This window comes from Triturus cristatus, chromosome 11 (genome assembly GCF_964204655.1).
Source record: "Triturus cristatus chromosome 11, aTriCri1.1, whole genome shotgun sequence".
Taxonomy (NCBI): Eukaryota; Metazoa; Chordata; class Amphibia; order Caudata; family Salamandridae; genus Triturus; species Triturus cristatus.
In genome coordinates this window covers 176130391-176144210 of record NC_140594.1, presented here as the reverse complement: position 1 = coordinate 176144210, position 13820 = coordinate 176130391, and the positions used below count along the sequence as shown (strand labels likewise).

Below are 13820 nucleotides of genomic sequence, written 5' to 3'. Positions count from 1 at the left end.
ACGTACTTTTGCGCTGGTCGTATATTATCAGTTGATGATACTGTAAAAGTAGACCTGACTGGCTCAGCCTGGGCATCAGGAATTGCGGTAGATGTGCCTTCCGTGGCCCATTCACTTTCGTCACTATTGGATGAGAGTCCCATCGTGGTAATAGGCATAGCCGGGGAGATTAAAGCGGTATTACATATACTTATATGTTGATTAGAATTAATCTGGGCTTTGGAATTCGGTAGCAAGGAAGTTTTTAAGTTATGACCCAAGGTTTCTAAGTTATCTGTCTGAGTGGAGATATTAGTACAATTAGACAAATTAGTAACTTCCTTAGGTTGAAATTTATCTAGATTCATTAAAATTTGTTCTAATCTAGATATTTTCTCATTTATAGGATGGAGAAGGGATTTAATCATCTGTTCCAGTCTCGATGAATATGATTTATCAATTACACACACCTCTTCAGTCTGTGTTGTCTCATTTATAACAACTTTGCTAGTCGTAAATGAATTTTCATTATGCAATGTTACCACTTGCTCAACAGCTTTTGTAGTTAAGTTAGAGGTACTGGATGTTTGTTTAGCCAATCTAAAGTTTGACCATACATCTTTAACTGAAGATTTATATTTGCCTATAGGTTTATATGTCTTCCTCATGATTGATTTTGGTTTCGTTTTTTTCCTTCCACAGCGCAGACTCTTTAATTTTGGAGAAGGAGATTTATCTGCACTTATGAGGTTAGTTAAAGGAGAGCTTTCCGCAAGAACGGCCCCCGGGGGAGTCAGTGACTTGTTTCCTAAGTATGATACACATGGAATATCCTCACCGGTAGGGGCAGATTGGGGGCTGCCTTCATTACTGGTAGGTACAATTGGAGGGTTTAGAGACGTATTTCTTCTACAGCTATTACCATTAGGCAGTCCCGAGAAGGACTGCAGTAATAACGAGTCCTCTACACTAATAATAGACTCCGCGGTGTTATTCTGCACAGAAGTGTGCATAGACAAATTAGGGAAACACAAGTTAGGAGTAAGTGAGAGGCGTCTCTCCGTGTTTTGGATTGCATCGGCAACCACTCCAATGGTTTTTTGCAGCATTAGATCTATTGCTGTAAGAGATGGTAATGGTGTTACTGGCACGGACTTATTTCTTGTTGTTGATCTAGTCGCCATAGTGGTCTTTCTCGACTTGGTCATAATAAACTAGATGTTCACCTTGTTAAATATACATAAGATACAGGTGTCGAGGTAAAACAGATTAGGGTTTCCTAGGGACACACATCTGCCCTATAGCATTTACGTCTCACGATGATATCACCTTCCGGCAGTGGTACCAGGATGCAAGGTGTTAGGGGGGTTGCCCGTCCCGTCTCCTTCAGACCCCTGAGGGCCACAGAGGGCCCGCCCTTTGCCCGGGCTTAGCCCGGCGCTGCCCGCGCGCGGTCCCGCGACGCGGGGAGTGTCCTCCAAATTTATATGCCTCCTGGCGCCAAATCGGTGGTGTCAATGACGGCTTCCTGCCGCTAAGGATCTTGGGAGTGGTAGTCCCTCCCGCTCTGCGACCGCGCCGGTGCAAGAAGGCGCGGCGGCGGGGAGAGACCCACAGGGCAGCAGGAGAGTGCAGAGCAGCAGTAGACCTTTCAGCCAGGTAAAGATTACGTTTTTATCAGCAGCACGCCCGCTCTGCCGGGAGAGTCCTCCAAATTTATATGCCTCCTGGCGCCAAATCGGTGGTGTCAATGACGGCTTCCTGCCGCTAAGGATCTTGGGAGTGGTAGTCCCTCCCGCTCTGCGACCGCGCCGGTGCAAGATGGCGCGGCGGCGGGGAGAGACCCACAGGGCAGCAGGAGAGTGCAGAGCAGCAGTAGACCTTTCAGCCAGGTAAAGATTACGTTTTTATCAGCAGCACGCCCGCTCTGCCGGGAGAGTCCTCCAAATTTATATGCCTCCTGGCGCCAAATCGGTGGTGTCAATGACGGCTTCCTGCCGCTAAGGATCTTGGGAGTGGTAGTCCCTCCCGCTCTGCGACCGCGCCGGTGCAAGAAGGCGCGGCGGCGGGGAGAGACCCACAGGGCAGCAGGAGAGTGCAGAGCAGCAGTAGACCTTTCAGCCAGGTAAAGATTACGTTTTTATCAGCAGCACGCACAACCACTCGGCCCTCTCACGCATTATACACAACCCCATCGCCACTGGGCCCTCTCACTCCTACACTCTCAAGATCCCCCTGCTTCTCATTCCTACTCGCTGACCACCACTTGACCCTCTCACTCCTACACACCCACCAGTGCTCGTACCTTTCACTCCTACACAGTAACCACCATCTGACCCTCTCTCTCATACATACTCACCAGGATTTGGCCATCACTTACTCACACATTCTGACACTGTCCTCTCACTCAAATGAACTCACAATCATTCATTCCCTCACCCATAAACACTCACCATCATTCACTGGCCTACCTTACTCATACACATCTACTGTCACTCAGTCAATTACTGAGATCCATCACTTGTACATACTTTTCATCACTCAGTCCTTTGTGCATATACACAGTCAATGAATCACCACACCCCTTACTGATACACACTCATTGTCACTCACTGTCCCTCAGCCCCCAACTTACACAGACCGTCAGCCACACTTCTTCACGCATGTACATTCACAGCCACTCGTCCCCTCACTCTTCTATTCTCACATTACTGTATCCCATTTTTCATTTACTCTTACCAGAGCTCTGCCCCACCACTTTGCTGCATTCCTTCGATGTATGTCTTACATAAATGAGTAGTTCATGAACAAATGTATGTGGTGTGGAATTCCGCTGCATGCAATTACCAGTAGTCTGGTGTTCCCAATCGGTGTTTATGAGTGCAGGAACAACAACCTGCATTTTACTGGCCTGGAATCCAGCAAGTAAAATCCCCTCCCTGAACCTCAGGCAAAGAGACTGGGACGCATCTAATACCCCAGCCTGCTAGCCAACATTTCCTACTTTCACCGCAACCTTAACACCTCACTCACCACTCCCTACTTTGTACCAGCCCTCCTCATACATCTACCTCCTGCTCAGATCAGGTGGTAAATCTATAAGCGAAGCCTCTTGAAATTGGGAATTCCATGTGGAAATGTGTCTAGTAAATCCAGGTCCGTACAGTTACTCCCAATTTCAGGGGGGTTCAATAGTATTGCATGTTACTGGCAGGGCCTTACCATACAGTAACAGTGTTTACCGGTGCAGAGTTTCCATCACACCAGTACTGTGCAACACTATATCTAATGACTGTAATTTCAAATAGCCATTAAAGGAGGAGCTGTGCAGACCACAATGGATGCCTGGAAGGGACAGCCGACCTCCTAGCAAGGTTATTTGTGAGACTTGCTTTTCACAGACTCACCCTTACAATTCTCTGCATATATACACACTGCTACAAAAACATTGCTTACACGCATGTTTCTAAGTAACATGTATGTCTATGTAAGTATGTGTTGCTATTTGTGGAGCAGAGAGAACTGAAAAGGGGGCGCGACTCTGGATAAGATAAAATTATTGGGGGAAGGTCAAGTGTAGGCTCTCAGGTCAGGGGTAATGATCCTTGAAAAGGTGTGACCAGCTTTTTTCTGAATTTTAGTAGGTGGTAATCTGATGTCGACAGGCATGGTGTTCGTGTTCTTGGGAGTATGAACAGAGGGGTTTTCTTCTGGGTTTTTTTCTCCTTGGAATGTTTTGTCTCCAGTCTGGTGAAATTCAGGCTCCTGGTCTGGCTTTGACCCCCAGCTACGCCTAGTTTATTTGCCAGGTAAGCAGGGGTCTTGTTGTTCAGGGCTTTATAAGCAATGCAGCTGGTCTTGAAGATGACCTGGGCCGGAAGGGAGAGCTAAGGTAAGGCATTTAAAGTGGGGGTGATTTAGTTGAAGTTCTTCAAGCCCTGAATGAGTTATGCTGCTGCCTGTTGGATACATTTCAGGGGCGCTACGGAGGTATCGAGAAAACCGCTGAGCAGGACGTTGCCCCCATCCACCTGAGAAAGGACTGAGGTGTTTATGATTGTTCTGAAGTCGTCTTCCAATAGAAACAGCATACATCAAGCACCGCCTGAGCTTCCACCAACCCTCCAGACACCTGTGCTGCAACTCCCTCTCCCTCATCCATAATCCCTGCATTCCTCTAAAGCAAGAGTGGTGGACGCTCATGCTCCTACCTGGCCGCAAAGGCCTGGAACAGCCTCCCCATCCACCCCTGGACCTCACCCTACCTGCAGGTATTCAGAAAGGAACCCAAGACCTGGTTCTTCAACTGATGTCACCCGAGCAGCAGAACCCCCAGCACCTGGATACCCTCGCAGGTGATTAGCAGCGCTCTAAAAATCCCATTTGATTGATTGATTGATTGAGCTTTCTGATTTGTACATGCACCAACTGTGTTTACACATATCTACAGTCAATATACCCTGAATGTTTTTATTAACGGCTAAAAACACATATATTGCAAACTTTGAAATGGAGAACTTCTAAAACTAGAATAATTAATTGAGATTTTTTCTTTGGTGAAAATATAGCACAAGTAAACTGTACGACAGTAAACATAGAACATACTTTTAAAAATATATATATTTACCTTTACAATATAGTTAGTGAATAAGTTTTTCATTTTTACCTATTCTCCTACTGGCTCCTCTCCACCATCATTCTGCATTCTGAGATTTCTTTTCAACTGAACCTCAATTATAAGAAACTATTGAGGTGCCGATTACGATCCGGTAAAAAAAATTCCCGTACGACTCGTATCCGGTCTTTTTACCGTACGAATCGTACAAGTGCCGTACAAACTGGCAATCACGATTCGCATGGTAAAAAGCCCATACGAGTCGCATTGGGAATAATTCCCCACACGTCCTCGGGTCGGAAAAAGTGTCCGACACGTCCTCGGACGATTTACCGTACAAACGTGAAAAGCGAAGTCCGACCGTGCAAGTACGATCCGTCCCGGGCGTCCGATTTTACAACCGTATGGTTAAAAGACCGTCCGCACCGAACTCCTATAGCAAACAATGGAGACGTCCAAACAGGTGCCCGGTACGCGCCGAACCCTCCCCCCTCAGCCCCCGTACGTTCGAGTCGACCCCCCCCCCAGCCCCGGTACGTTCGAGTCGACCCCACGTGTATGTACACCCGAGTACGTGTCGAACTGTACATGTCGAACCCCCCGTGTATGTACACCCGAGTACGTGTCGAACTGTACGTGTCGAACCCCCCGTGTATGTACACCCGAGTACATGTCGAACTGTACGTGTCGAACCCCCCGTGTATGTACACCCGAGTACGTGTCGAACTGTACGTGTCGAACCCCCGTGTATGTTCACCCGTGTACGTTCGAGTCGTACCCCCACCCGTGTATGTACGGTGCGTACACCCAGCTCTACGCACTGGGGGTACGCACCGTACATACACGGGTGGGGGTACGACTCGAACGTACACGGGTGTACATACGCGGGGGGTACGACACGTACAGTTCGACACGTACTCGGGTGTACATACACGGGGGTCGACTCGAACGTAAGGGGGCTGGGGGGGTCGACTCGAACGTACGGGGGCTAGGGGGGGGGGTACGGCACTTACCGGGCCACCTACTCTGGTCGTTTCGCGCCGTACTTCGCTTTCCGGCACTTTTTGGGTGCCGTGAAAATATTGCCATCCGGACTGCTGTCGGTTCGAATCGTACTTCCTGGGTCGTGAAACGCTGCCTGGAAGCGTCCCGACGTCACGTCGCAGCATTCCCGGATCACATTCGTATGCATGTTTTCGTCGGTCGGTGTTTTTTACGATTCGTACGGAAATGGTGTTTCCGTGCGTATCGTAATTCCATGTTTGTAATGTTTTACAACCGGGTACGAGTCGGACGGAGAATACGCTCCGACCGACGGTTCGTACCCGGTTTTTACCGGATCGTAATCGGCACCTTAGTGTTGATTCTATGCAGTGCATATTTTGTTTAAAAAGTAAATGCAAGGGCCTAAACCATTTTCTTAGGACTCTGACTGGTTTGCTGAATACCAAGGCTACCTAGTCTTGATTTGACCTCATTCTTCCTTGTTTCCCTTGACACCCTCTACAGGATCACACCTTAACCTTTTCTCTTCACCCACTTCCTATTTTTGCTGAATTGGTTTTTTTGGGCTTAGGACTCTATGCACTTTACCACTGCTAACCAGTGCTAAAGTGCTTGTTCTCACTCCCTAAAACATGGTAAAAGTTGCTTACACCTAAATGGCATATTTAATTTCCTTATAAGTCCCATAAATGATAAACCATATAACCATGGATGGTAAATTAAATGCTACTAGTTGGTCTGCAGCACCAATTGTGCCACCCACTTGAGCAGCCCTTTAAAACATGTCTCAGGCCTGCCATTGCCACCTGCTAGATGTTTGGAACTGCCATTTCCACTTAGCAAAATAGCCCCCTTGCCAAGCCTTAAACTCCCTTTTAATTACATATAAGTCACCTCTAAGGCAGGCCCTAGGCAGCCATAGGACATAGTGCCTTGTACGTTTTAAATGTTCTGGTAGAGAAAAACTCCTAAATTCGTTTTGCACTACTGTGAGGCCTACCTCTCCCATAGGGTAACATTGGGTTGCCTAATTATATTTAATAGGTACTAACTTTGATTGGGAGCAAGTAGGATTTTCATGTTTGCTGTCTGAAAAATTGTCATTTAAAATATTCTTTAATGGTAAAATCGGATTTTAAGTTACAATTTTGAAAATGCCACTTTTAGAAAGTTGGCTTTTTCCTGCCCCAGCTATTATTTCCTGTTCCTGGGTCACATGACTGGGTGTAGTTTGCAGTTGGACTTTGTTTATTCCTCCAAGACAGCCACACAGTACTGGGATTAGGTGTGCCTGGATGGGCCATCACTGGCAGGATGGGGTGGTGGGCAGAGCTTGGCACAGCCCCACTTACAAATCAATAGCTGTGCCCTGCCTTCACACGAAGGACTTTCCGATACCTCATTGTTTAGGCATTGGTTAGCCAGGAAACTCCAAGCACGTCAAAGGGAAAACTCTAGAAACCTCTCCTACTTCAAAGAAGGCACCAGGTATAAAAAGAGGACTTTCGGGGTCTGCGGATGGACTATCAGAGGGCTGCCTGTTGCTGTGGCCTGCTGCGTACTTCAGAAAACTGCTTTGCTGCACCTGGAAGTTCTGCTCTGCCTCCTGAAGCCTGCCTTGAACTCTCAGAGGCCTGTCCTGTTGCTTGAGCCCTGTTCCACTTCTTGAACCCAGGACTACAGGAGTGGCTCCAAGTGTTAGTTGGCTGGCCTCCTGATCAGAGCCTCAGGGACAAAACAAATTCCAACCATCTTGAACCCGCGCCTGAACCCAGCCTGAGTGGGACCTGACCCCCCAAATGGTGCTTCTCCTGTCCTGGACCCTGGGTAGTGGTGCTAAATGTGCTGAGCTAGCCAAAAACCAAAACGTGGGAATTTTTGTCAACAACTGAACAGAACAGACAGAAGACCAGGACCAACCTTCTAATCTATCTGCCCAAGGTGCATCGCCGGTCTACCTGACTTCATGGCTTTCTCCGCAGCAATAATTCTTGATCAGTGGTCCTTCGTAGACAGGGTGTACAACCTTGTTAAGCAGCAGGAGATTTTTTACTTCCAGTAAGTAAAGAGGCTGAGGGCCTGATTATGAGTTTGGCGGTCCGACTGCCACACCGCCACGGCCGAGGTCCGAAGAAGACCACTGCAACTGCGGTTTCCCACTCACCGTATTACGAGGCTTCCGATGGGCCAGCAGCGGTCTTCCTGACGGCAGTGAATGTTTTTCCATATTAATCAATGCATGTGTGTATATTTTGACTGCACGACAGATGTGAAAAAATACCTACTATCTATTGCTGGAGTCTGGACCGAATGTGGTCAGGCCAGTCATGGTCCAAAAAGGACTTATCTGGATTTTGGCGCCAACAGGGTTGTTTTCTTCGGGTCAAGATGCTGCTGTGAAGGGGGAACCTGGAGACAGGGATCCACATCATAGACTGAAGGAAAGAAAAGGAAATGGGTGAGTAGGCACCCCAAATACTTTGAATCTGCCAACTCGAAGCAGGCGGTTTCACCGCCATGGTCGGCTTGTCGGACAACCAACTTGTAATACGAACGGCGGTGAATTTCTCTGTACCGCCCTATGGCAGCTGCTTTTCACCGATTGTCGCCACTGCGGTCTGCAGATGGCTGGCAGTGTCAGTGGTCCACTGACGTTTTTTTAAACAGCAACCCGACAACCTTGTAATATGATGGTCTTTCCGCCAAGGTCGTGGAGATCGAATCACCGAGGGGGCTGCGGTCGGACTGCCGAGGTCGCAGTGGTCGGACCGCCACCCCAGGTACAGCAGTCTCGGGAGCACCAAACTCATAATCAGTCCCTTAGTCTTAATGTGGAAATCTTTACCGCGACTCTATCCAGTAACGTCCTGATGATGACGCCTCATCCTCGGCCCCACTAAACTTTACCTTCTCAGAAATGTTTCCGCGCTCCAATGAGGTCAGTCATATTTTTTTACTTTGACTATTTTTCTAAACCATTGTGGAATTTTTCTTGTGTTTTGTTTTCCTTTTATTTCTGTTTGTGTGCTGCATAAATACCGTACACATTACCTCTAAGGTAAGCTTGACTTCTTTTGTGCCAAGCTACCAGAGGGTTAAGCACAAGTTAATTTAGTGAGTTTTGTGGCTAGCCCTGACAGGGTTTGTGGCTGTTGCTTGAAATTCTTTTTTCATTCCTGTTTCCCCCCTTTGTCCCTATGTTCCTATTCTTCTTTATGCCTTTTCTGCCTTCCTTCCTTTCACTTGCTCTGGGTCAGTCTGATGATGAAAAATGAAACCTAATTCCCAAATCGAAATGTGAGTGTCAGTGCCTAGCATCAGCAAACATCTGCACAAATTAAGCACTGATTCTATGTATTTCATGTTCGGAAACATACTTTAACCTGGAAATTACACTGTGGCTCAACCCCTTGCATTATATGACACTTAATACAGACATTAATAATATTAAGAATAATACTAAATAGTTTGTGGATAATCCAAGATGGAAAGATTGGGTCTGGGCTCAGATACCTGGCTTGTATCAAAGACAGTGTTTTGCCCGTTTTAAGTGACAGCAGCACAATGGAGAGCTTCCCTGAAGGTACTACCATTGGTTTCTACGGTGACGTGTTGCGCTGCATTACATGTGCCAAGAAGAACAAACAAGACAAATTCTACTCTTATAAAAAAATACCGGTAGGTACCAATAGATACCAATGATCACTTCGACGGTGCAACTGGAATGTTGGTATATTTGAGGTTTCTCCATAGCAGTGCAGTTAGATGTCTCAAACACATATAAATCAGAATCCAGATCCAATACAAACAAATTGTCTCAGGTAAACTTTCATTTTTGACAGGGTTCGGAAGCACCCATTCCCGTCTAACAAGACATGGACAGCAACTGCAAGCATAAGATTTGAACCCTGGAAAGCTACCGTGCATGATCATAGATTGGTGCCGAGCAAGAAATGTTTGCTTACCAGGTTCAGCTGGTTCTCCAAATTCCGGATTCGCTTACGCTTCTTCAGAGTTTCCTGAGCGCTTTTTGATGCCGACATGAGACGCCTTTGCTTTGTGACTTTTTCCTCAAGCTCCATGATCTGAAAGAAGACACAACACAGTTTTCGAATTCCTCAACTTTTCCGTAGTTGAGATTTTTACCTTGCTTCCTCTAAAATCAATTTTAAGAGTTATACAAAGGATGACAAAACTTCAACAAACTCTTGGGTTTTTGCATGTATTTAAAACTGGGCCAATGGTTTTCACCACCCCATTAGAAAGGATCCAACGGCTTGATTTATATGTTGGCGGTAAGCATCCTCTGTTGCAATGGTAACAAAGGACGCTTACCTCCAACACAATGGTCCACCCGCCGGATTTAGATGCGGGAAGAGCATATTTTGGCCAAAGGTCTTCGACAGCCCAACGGAGTAAGGGCCGTCAGAGAAATGGCTATATGTCCATCCGCTCAATTTAGATGGGCAGACATATAGCTGTTTTTAATGTCCGTCACCACCAGGAAAACCCTGGCGGTAAGGGGCAGTAAAACACTAGAAATGCTTCCCCCACCATGGGAGATAATTCCCATGGTGAGTTGGGCATTGTTTATTGTTTTTTAAAAAACACAAGAACCCATTTTGTCACGTTTGAAGCATCCATATGGAAAAGTTAATACGAGCTGGCAGGAACGTCCTTGACAGTGGTTCCTGCCAATGCTTAAAATGTCCATCTGATGGATATTAAAAAATTTGACTGGCAAAGTCGCCCTGAAGGTAAAAACCATCCGTCTGTCAAAATATAAACAGGCTGCAAAACTTTATTTAGAAACTATGTATGTAGAATAGAACTATTATGTCAAAGCTAAGGGAATGGTGTAACATTTCTACATTAGAGGTTTCAAGAACCTGGTTTCTTAAACAAGTGGGTCCTTTCTAAATAGACTGGAAATAAAGCGGGGAGGAAGAAGACCGGCAATGTGGCTGCGAGCTGTATCTAGGATGTAACCATAAAGTCTAGAAATGATGAGCTTTTAGGCCAGGTTCTATCCATTGTTGCTTCGGGGGGCCTGGAGCTGGGCCAAATATTCAGGATACCCACTAACTATGAAAATGATTCTCATAACAATATTTGCTTGTAAATGTATCGCAGATCATTGTTGTTAAACATAGGCAGGCTACATCCTCTATATTGGACAGCTATGCTATATAGTTACCCAAAAGTGGCATACTTTATTGATCTTTTTTTAAATTGTAGATAAATATTACAAAGTGCAATATCTTCTTTCAATTAATAGATCTATTTGCAGACTAAGATGCAACTTTACAAAAAAAGATGAAAAATGAATACATCAGAGAGGGGTATGTGGCTAACCTATTATATAAAGATTCCGTTAAATATCTACCCATTTTAATGAAATCTATCCTTTCTTGTATCAAGTTAGGTTTGGTGAGCTTTCTCATCTTTAAAGAGTTCTTTTGTGCCATCACCAATCCCATCCCTGTAGCATGTGATTGCCTCTGGGTGTACCATGAGCCCTACACTGAAGAATGAGTTTCTTTTCCTCTAAAACATCTAAAACAAATCAATCTTTTGCCATATTACCCCCAAGTGTTTTCTTTGAAAACGTGCTGCTTTGACCTCTGCAGTGGCTCGGGCCTGCTGAATGAGCTCCGCCACATGTACTCTGTTTAAATGGATAGGCATTTGTATTTTCTAATTGACAAAACTATCATTTTAATAGGGTAACTGGCTATGTGCTATTACAGATGTCATGTGTGTGAAGTAAGAGCGAAGCATAGGCTTGTCCGACCTGCTTCTAAAACATTACACATGATTTTAGAGTCCATTTTTGTCCTGGTAATCTCTGCTGGAGAACATATTTCCTGATAGTTATGATATCATATATAATCTTTTGATTGGAAACTTCTTTCAAAACATCAAAAAATACTCTTGTAAGAGTGAGACAAACAGCCGAGCTTCTCTGAAGAAGATGTAACCTTGACAGCTTTAATTTTATCTTATATGTGAGGCCACAGCAAGCCCACTTATCCATTGCATACAACCTTGTGGTGCCAGGCTTACCCTGATGAGGTTTTTCAATCTACAGTCTGAACTTTAAAACTTTCATGATGCCAAACCACAAACTTCTGTCCTAAAATTCACTCACATGTTGGCTACAGCGAGTCCTATGGGGAAACAGCCATAACATTGCATGCCTTACATCGCATGCCTTTACAACACAGCCGTTACAACGACCGCATTGTTACAACGCAAACCATTACATCGCATGTCATTTCAACGACCTGCCGTAATCCAACACCTTTCCTGCTGTTGCACAAACTGGAGTAGGAATAGTAAATTATACTATTCTTAAATCCAGTGCGCCCCCTACAGCAAGTCGTTGAAACGACTTGCGAAGTAATAGTTTGCAGTGTAACGATGCGTTGTAAAGGCATGTGATGTAAGGCATGCAATGTAAAGGTATATGTTCGTCCTAGGTCCCATTCAACTGCATTGTGGACATTTTCAGGATCATTTAAGGTTTAGTTGAGTGGGTGTCCCGCCGTAAATCAACACAGCTCAGGACCCAGAAAACCCAAAGTTCCCTTTCCTTATAGGTGGTGGAATCTCTTTACCCTCAACTTGCTCCACCATCGGAAACCTAAGATACGGCGGACTACATGCCACAAGAACACTGGGTCAGTGCATTGGAAGGTGTGCCCCATTCAGAATGCGCCTTCAAAAGCATGTATTTTCTGCCTGATTCAGTCATGGCCGCCCACAGCAGAAAAAACAAATCCATATTCCATTACACTCCACATCTGCCGGCACAGATCAAAGGACACACGAGTAACAGTTGTGAAGGATCAACCATAAGTCTAAAGCAACAAAGTGAAGAGAAATAAAATGTGATGACATGACAGAACCATCCCAAGCGGTATCAGCACATCTAATCACAGTGCATTATCCTCCATTGGAGGCGACTTCAAGATTCAGTAAATTTGTGGATACCATTCCTGAAATGTAATGGTTCTGTGACCTCATGGAGTTCAGCACCTTCCCTGTGTATCCACAAGTGCACCATTACAAACAGTATTCACCAGGACGAAAGACAAGGCAAGCTCTTTCATTTGGCACACTTATGCCAGACCGTACACATTATTAAACTGTGTTTTGCATCAGCTGGTAGAGTAATAGAGTGGGGGTTATGCCCAGCTGCAAAGGCTAGTGTGGAATCGGCATGTTCCAGCTTAAGTTATCCTCTAAGGGGGATTTATTTAGTGCACTATCACCATCAAAGGCGACCCTTTGCCACTGAAGATTACACATAACAATGCAACAATTTAATAAGCCAATCAGATGTGCAATAAGTAGGCTTTAAATTCACACCTGATCATGTGTCATGCAGAGCATGGCCTGGACACTGTCTCTTCACATAGGCCAGTTCACAAGAAACATACAACCAGAAAAGCCACACAAGCAACATGGAGTGAACACAAACACAAGACATCCAGAGTTGCCGACATGGCGTGCAACCAAGGATGTGCCGTGGTACCTGAGCATCAAGACGGGCTATCAGTGCCCTCAACTCCTCGATTTCAACATCAATTTTGTCCTTCCTGTCCAGCAGGTCCCTGAGTTCTACTACATTCACTACATCCTTTGCCATGTTTCTTGGAGACGTTGTCAGATTGATGGCGAATGTCATACTTCCGTGCTCCTTATTTAGGGCATCGTATTCTTCTCTGTAAAAGAAGGGAGAATTGAACCAAATGTTAACAAAATGTTGGTTGCAAAGAACATCATTTGCTGCCATTTACAAAAAGTTAACTTATGTTGGGGGAGTCAGGAACAACCATTCTCTGTCATTCCAGAAGTTGGAAGACGTTTCCACTGCCCACAACGCTGGAACAGAAAAGTGGCCAAGTTTTGCAACATATTGTGAGAGACAATAAGGGCCTGAATTAAATGTTGGTAGCAAGAATACTTCATCACAGTGTGCTTACTGCCAACATTATGGTCTGCCCGCCAAATGTAAAACCAGGGAGGCCATAGTTTCACACACTGATACTTCTCGGTCTCCGTCATGGCCAAACTGGTCTGACGGATGAAGGGCCATTGGAGGATTGGCTATATCTCCGTTGGCCAAATTAGGATGGGCAAACATATAAACGTTATTTACTGCCCTACATCTCCAGGCAAACCCTGGCGGTAAGGGGCAGTATAAAACAAAGCA

The 13820-nt window shown here is 45.5% G+C and overlaps 1 protein-coding gene across 7 annotated transcripts in view; it reads right to left on the bottom strand.

Moving 5' to 3' along the window:
- CCDC63 (coiled-coil domain containing 63) overlaps positions 1-13820 on the bottom strand; it is a 158599-nt gene that overhangs the window by 98534 nt on the left and 46245 nt on the right. For all 7 annotated transcript variants that reach the window (XM_085634102.1, XM_085634105.1, XM_085634107.1 and 4 more), the window contains 2 exons: positions 13140-13329; positions 9565-9684 (listed from right to left, as the gene is read on the bottom strand). In XM_085634102.1, coding sequence (XP_085490228.1) covers positions 9565-9684; positions 13140-13329 — 310 coding nt within the window. The remainder of the gene's footprint in view (positions 1-9564; positions 9685-13139; positions 13330-13820) is intronic.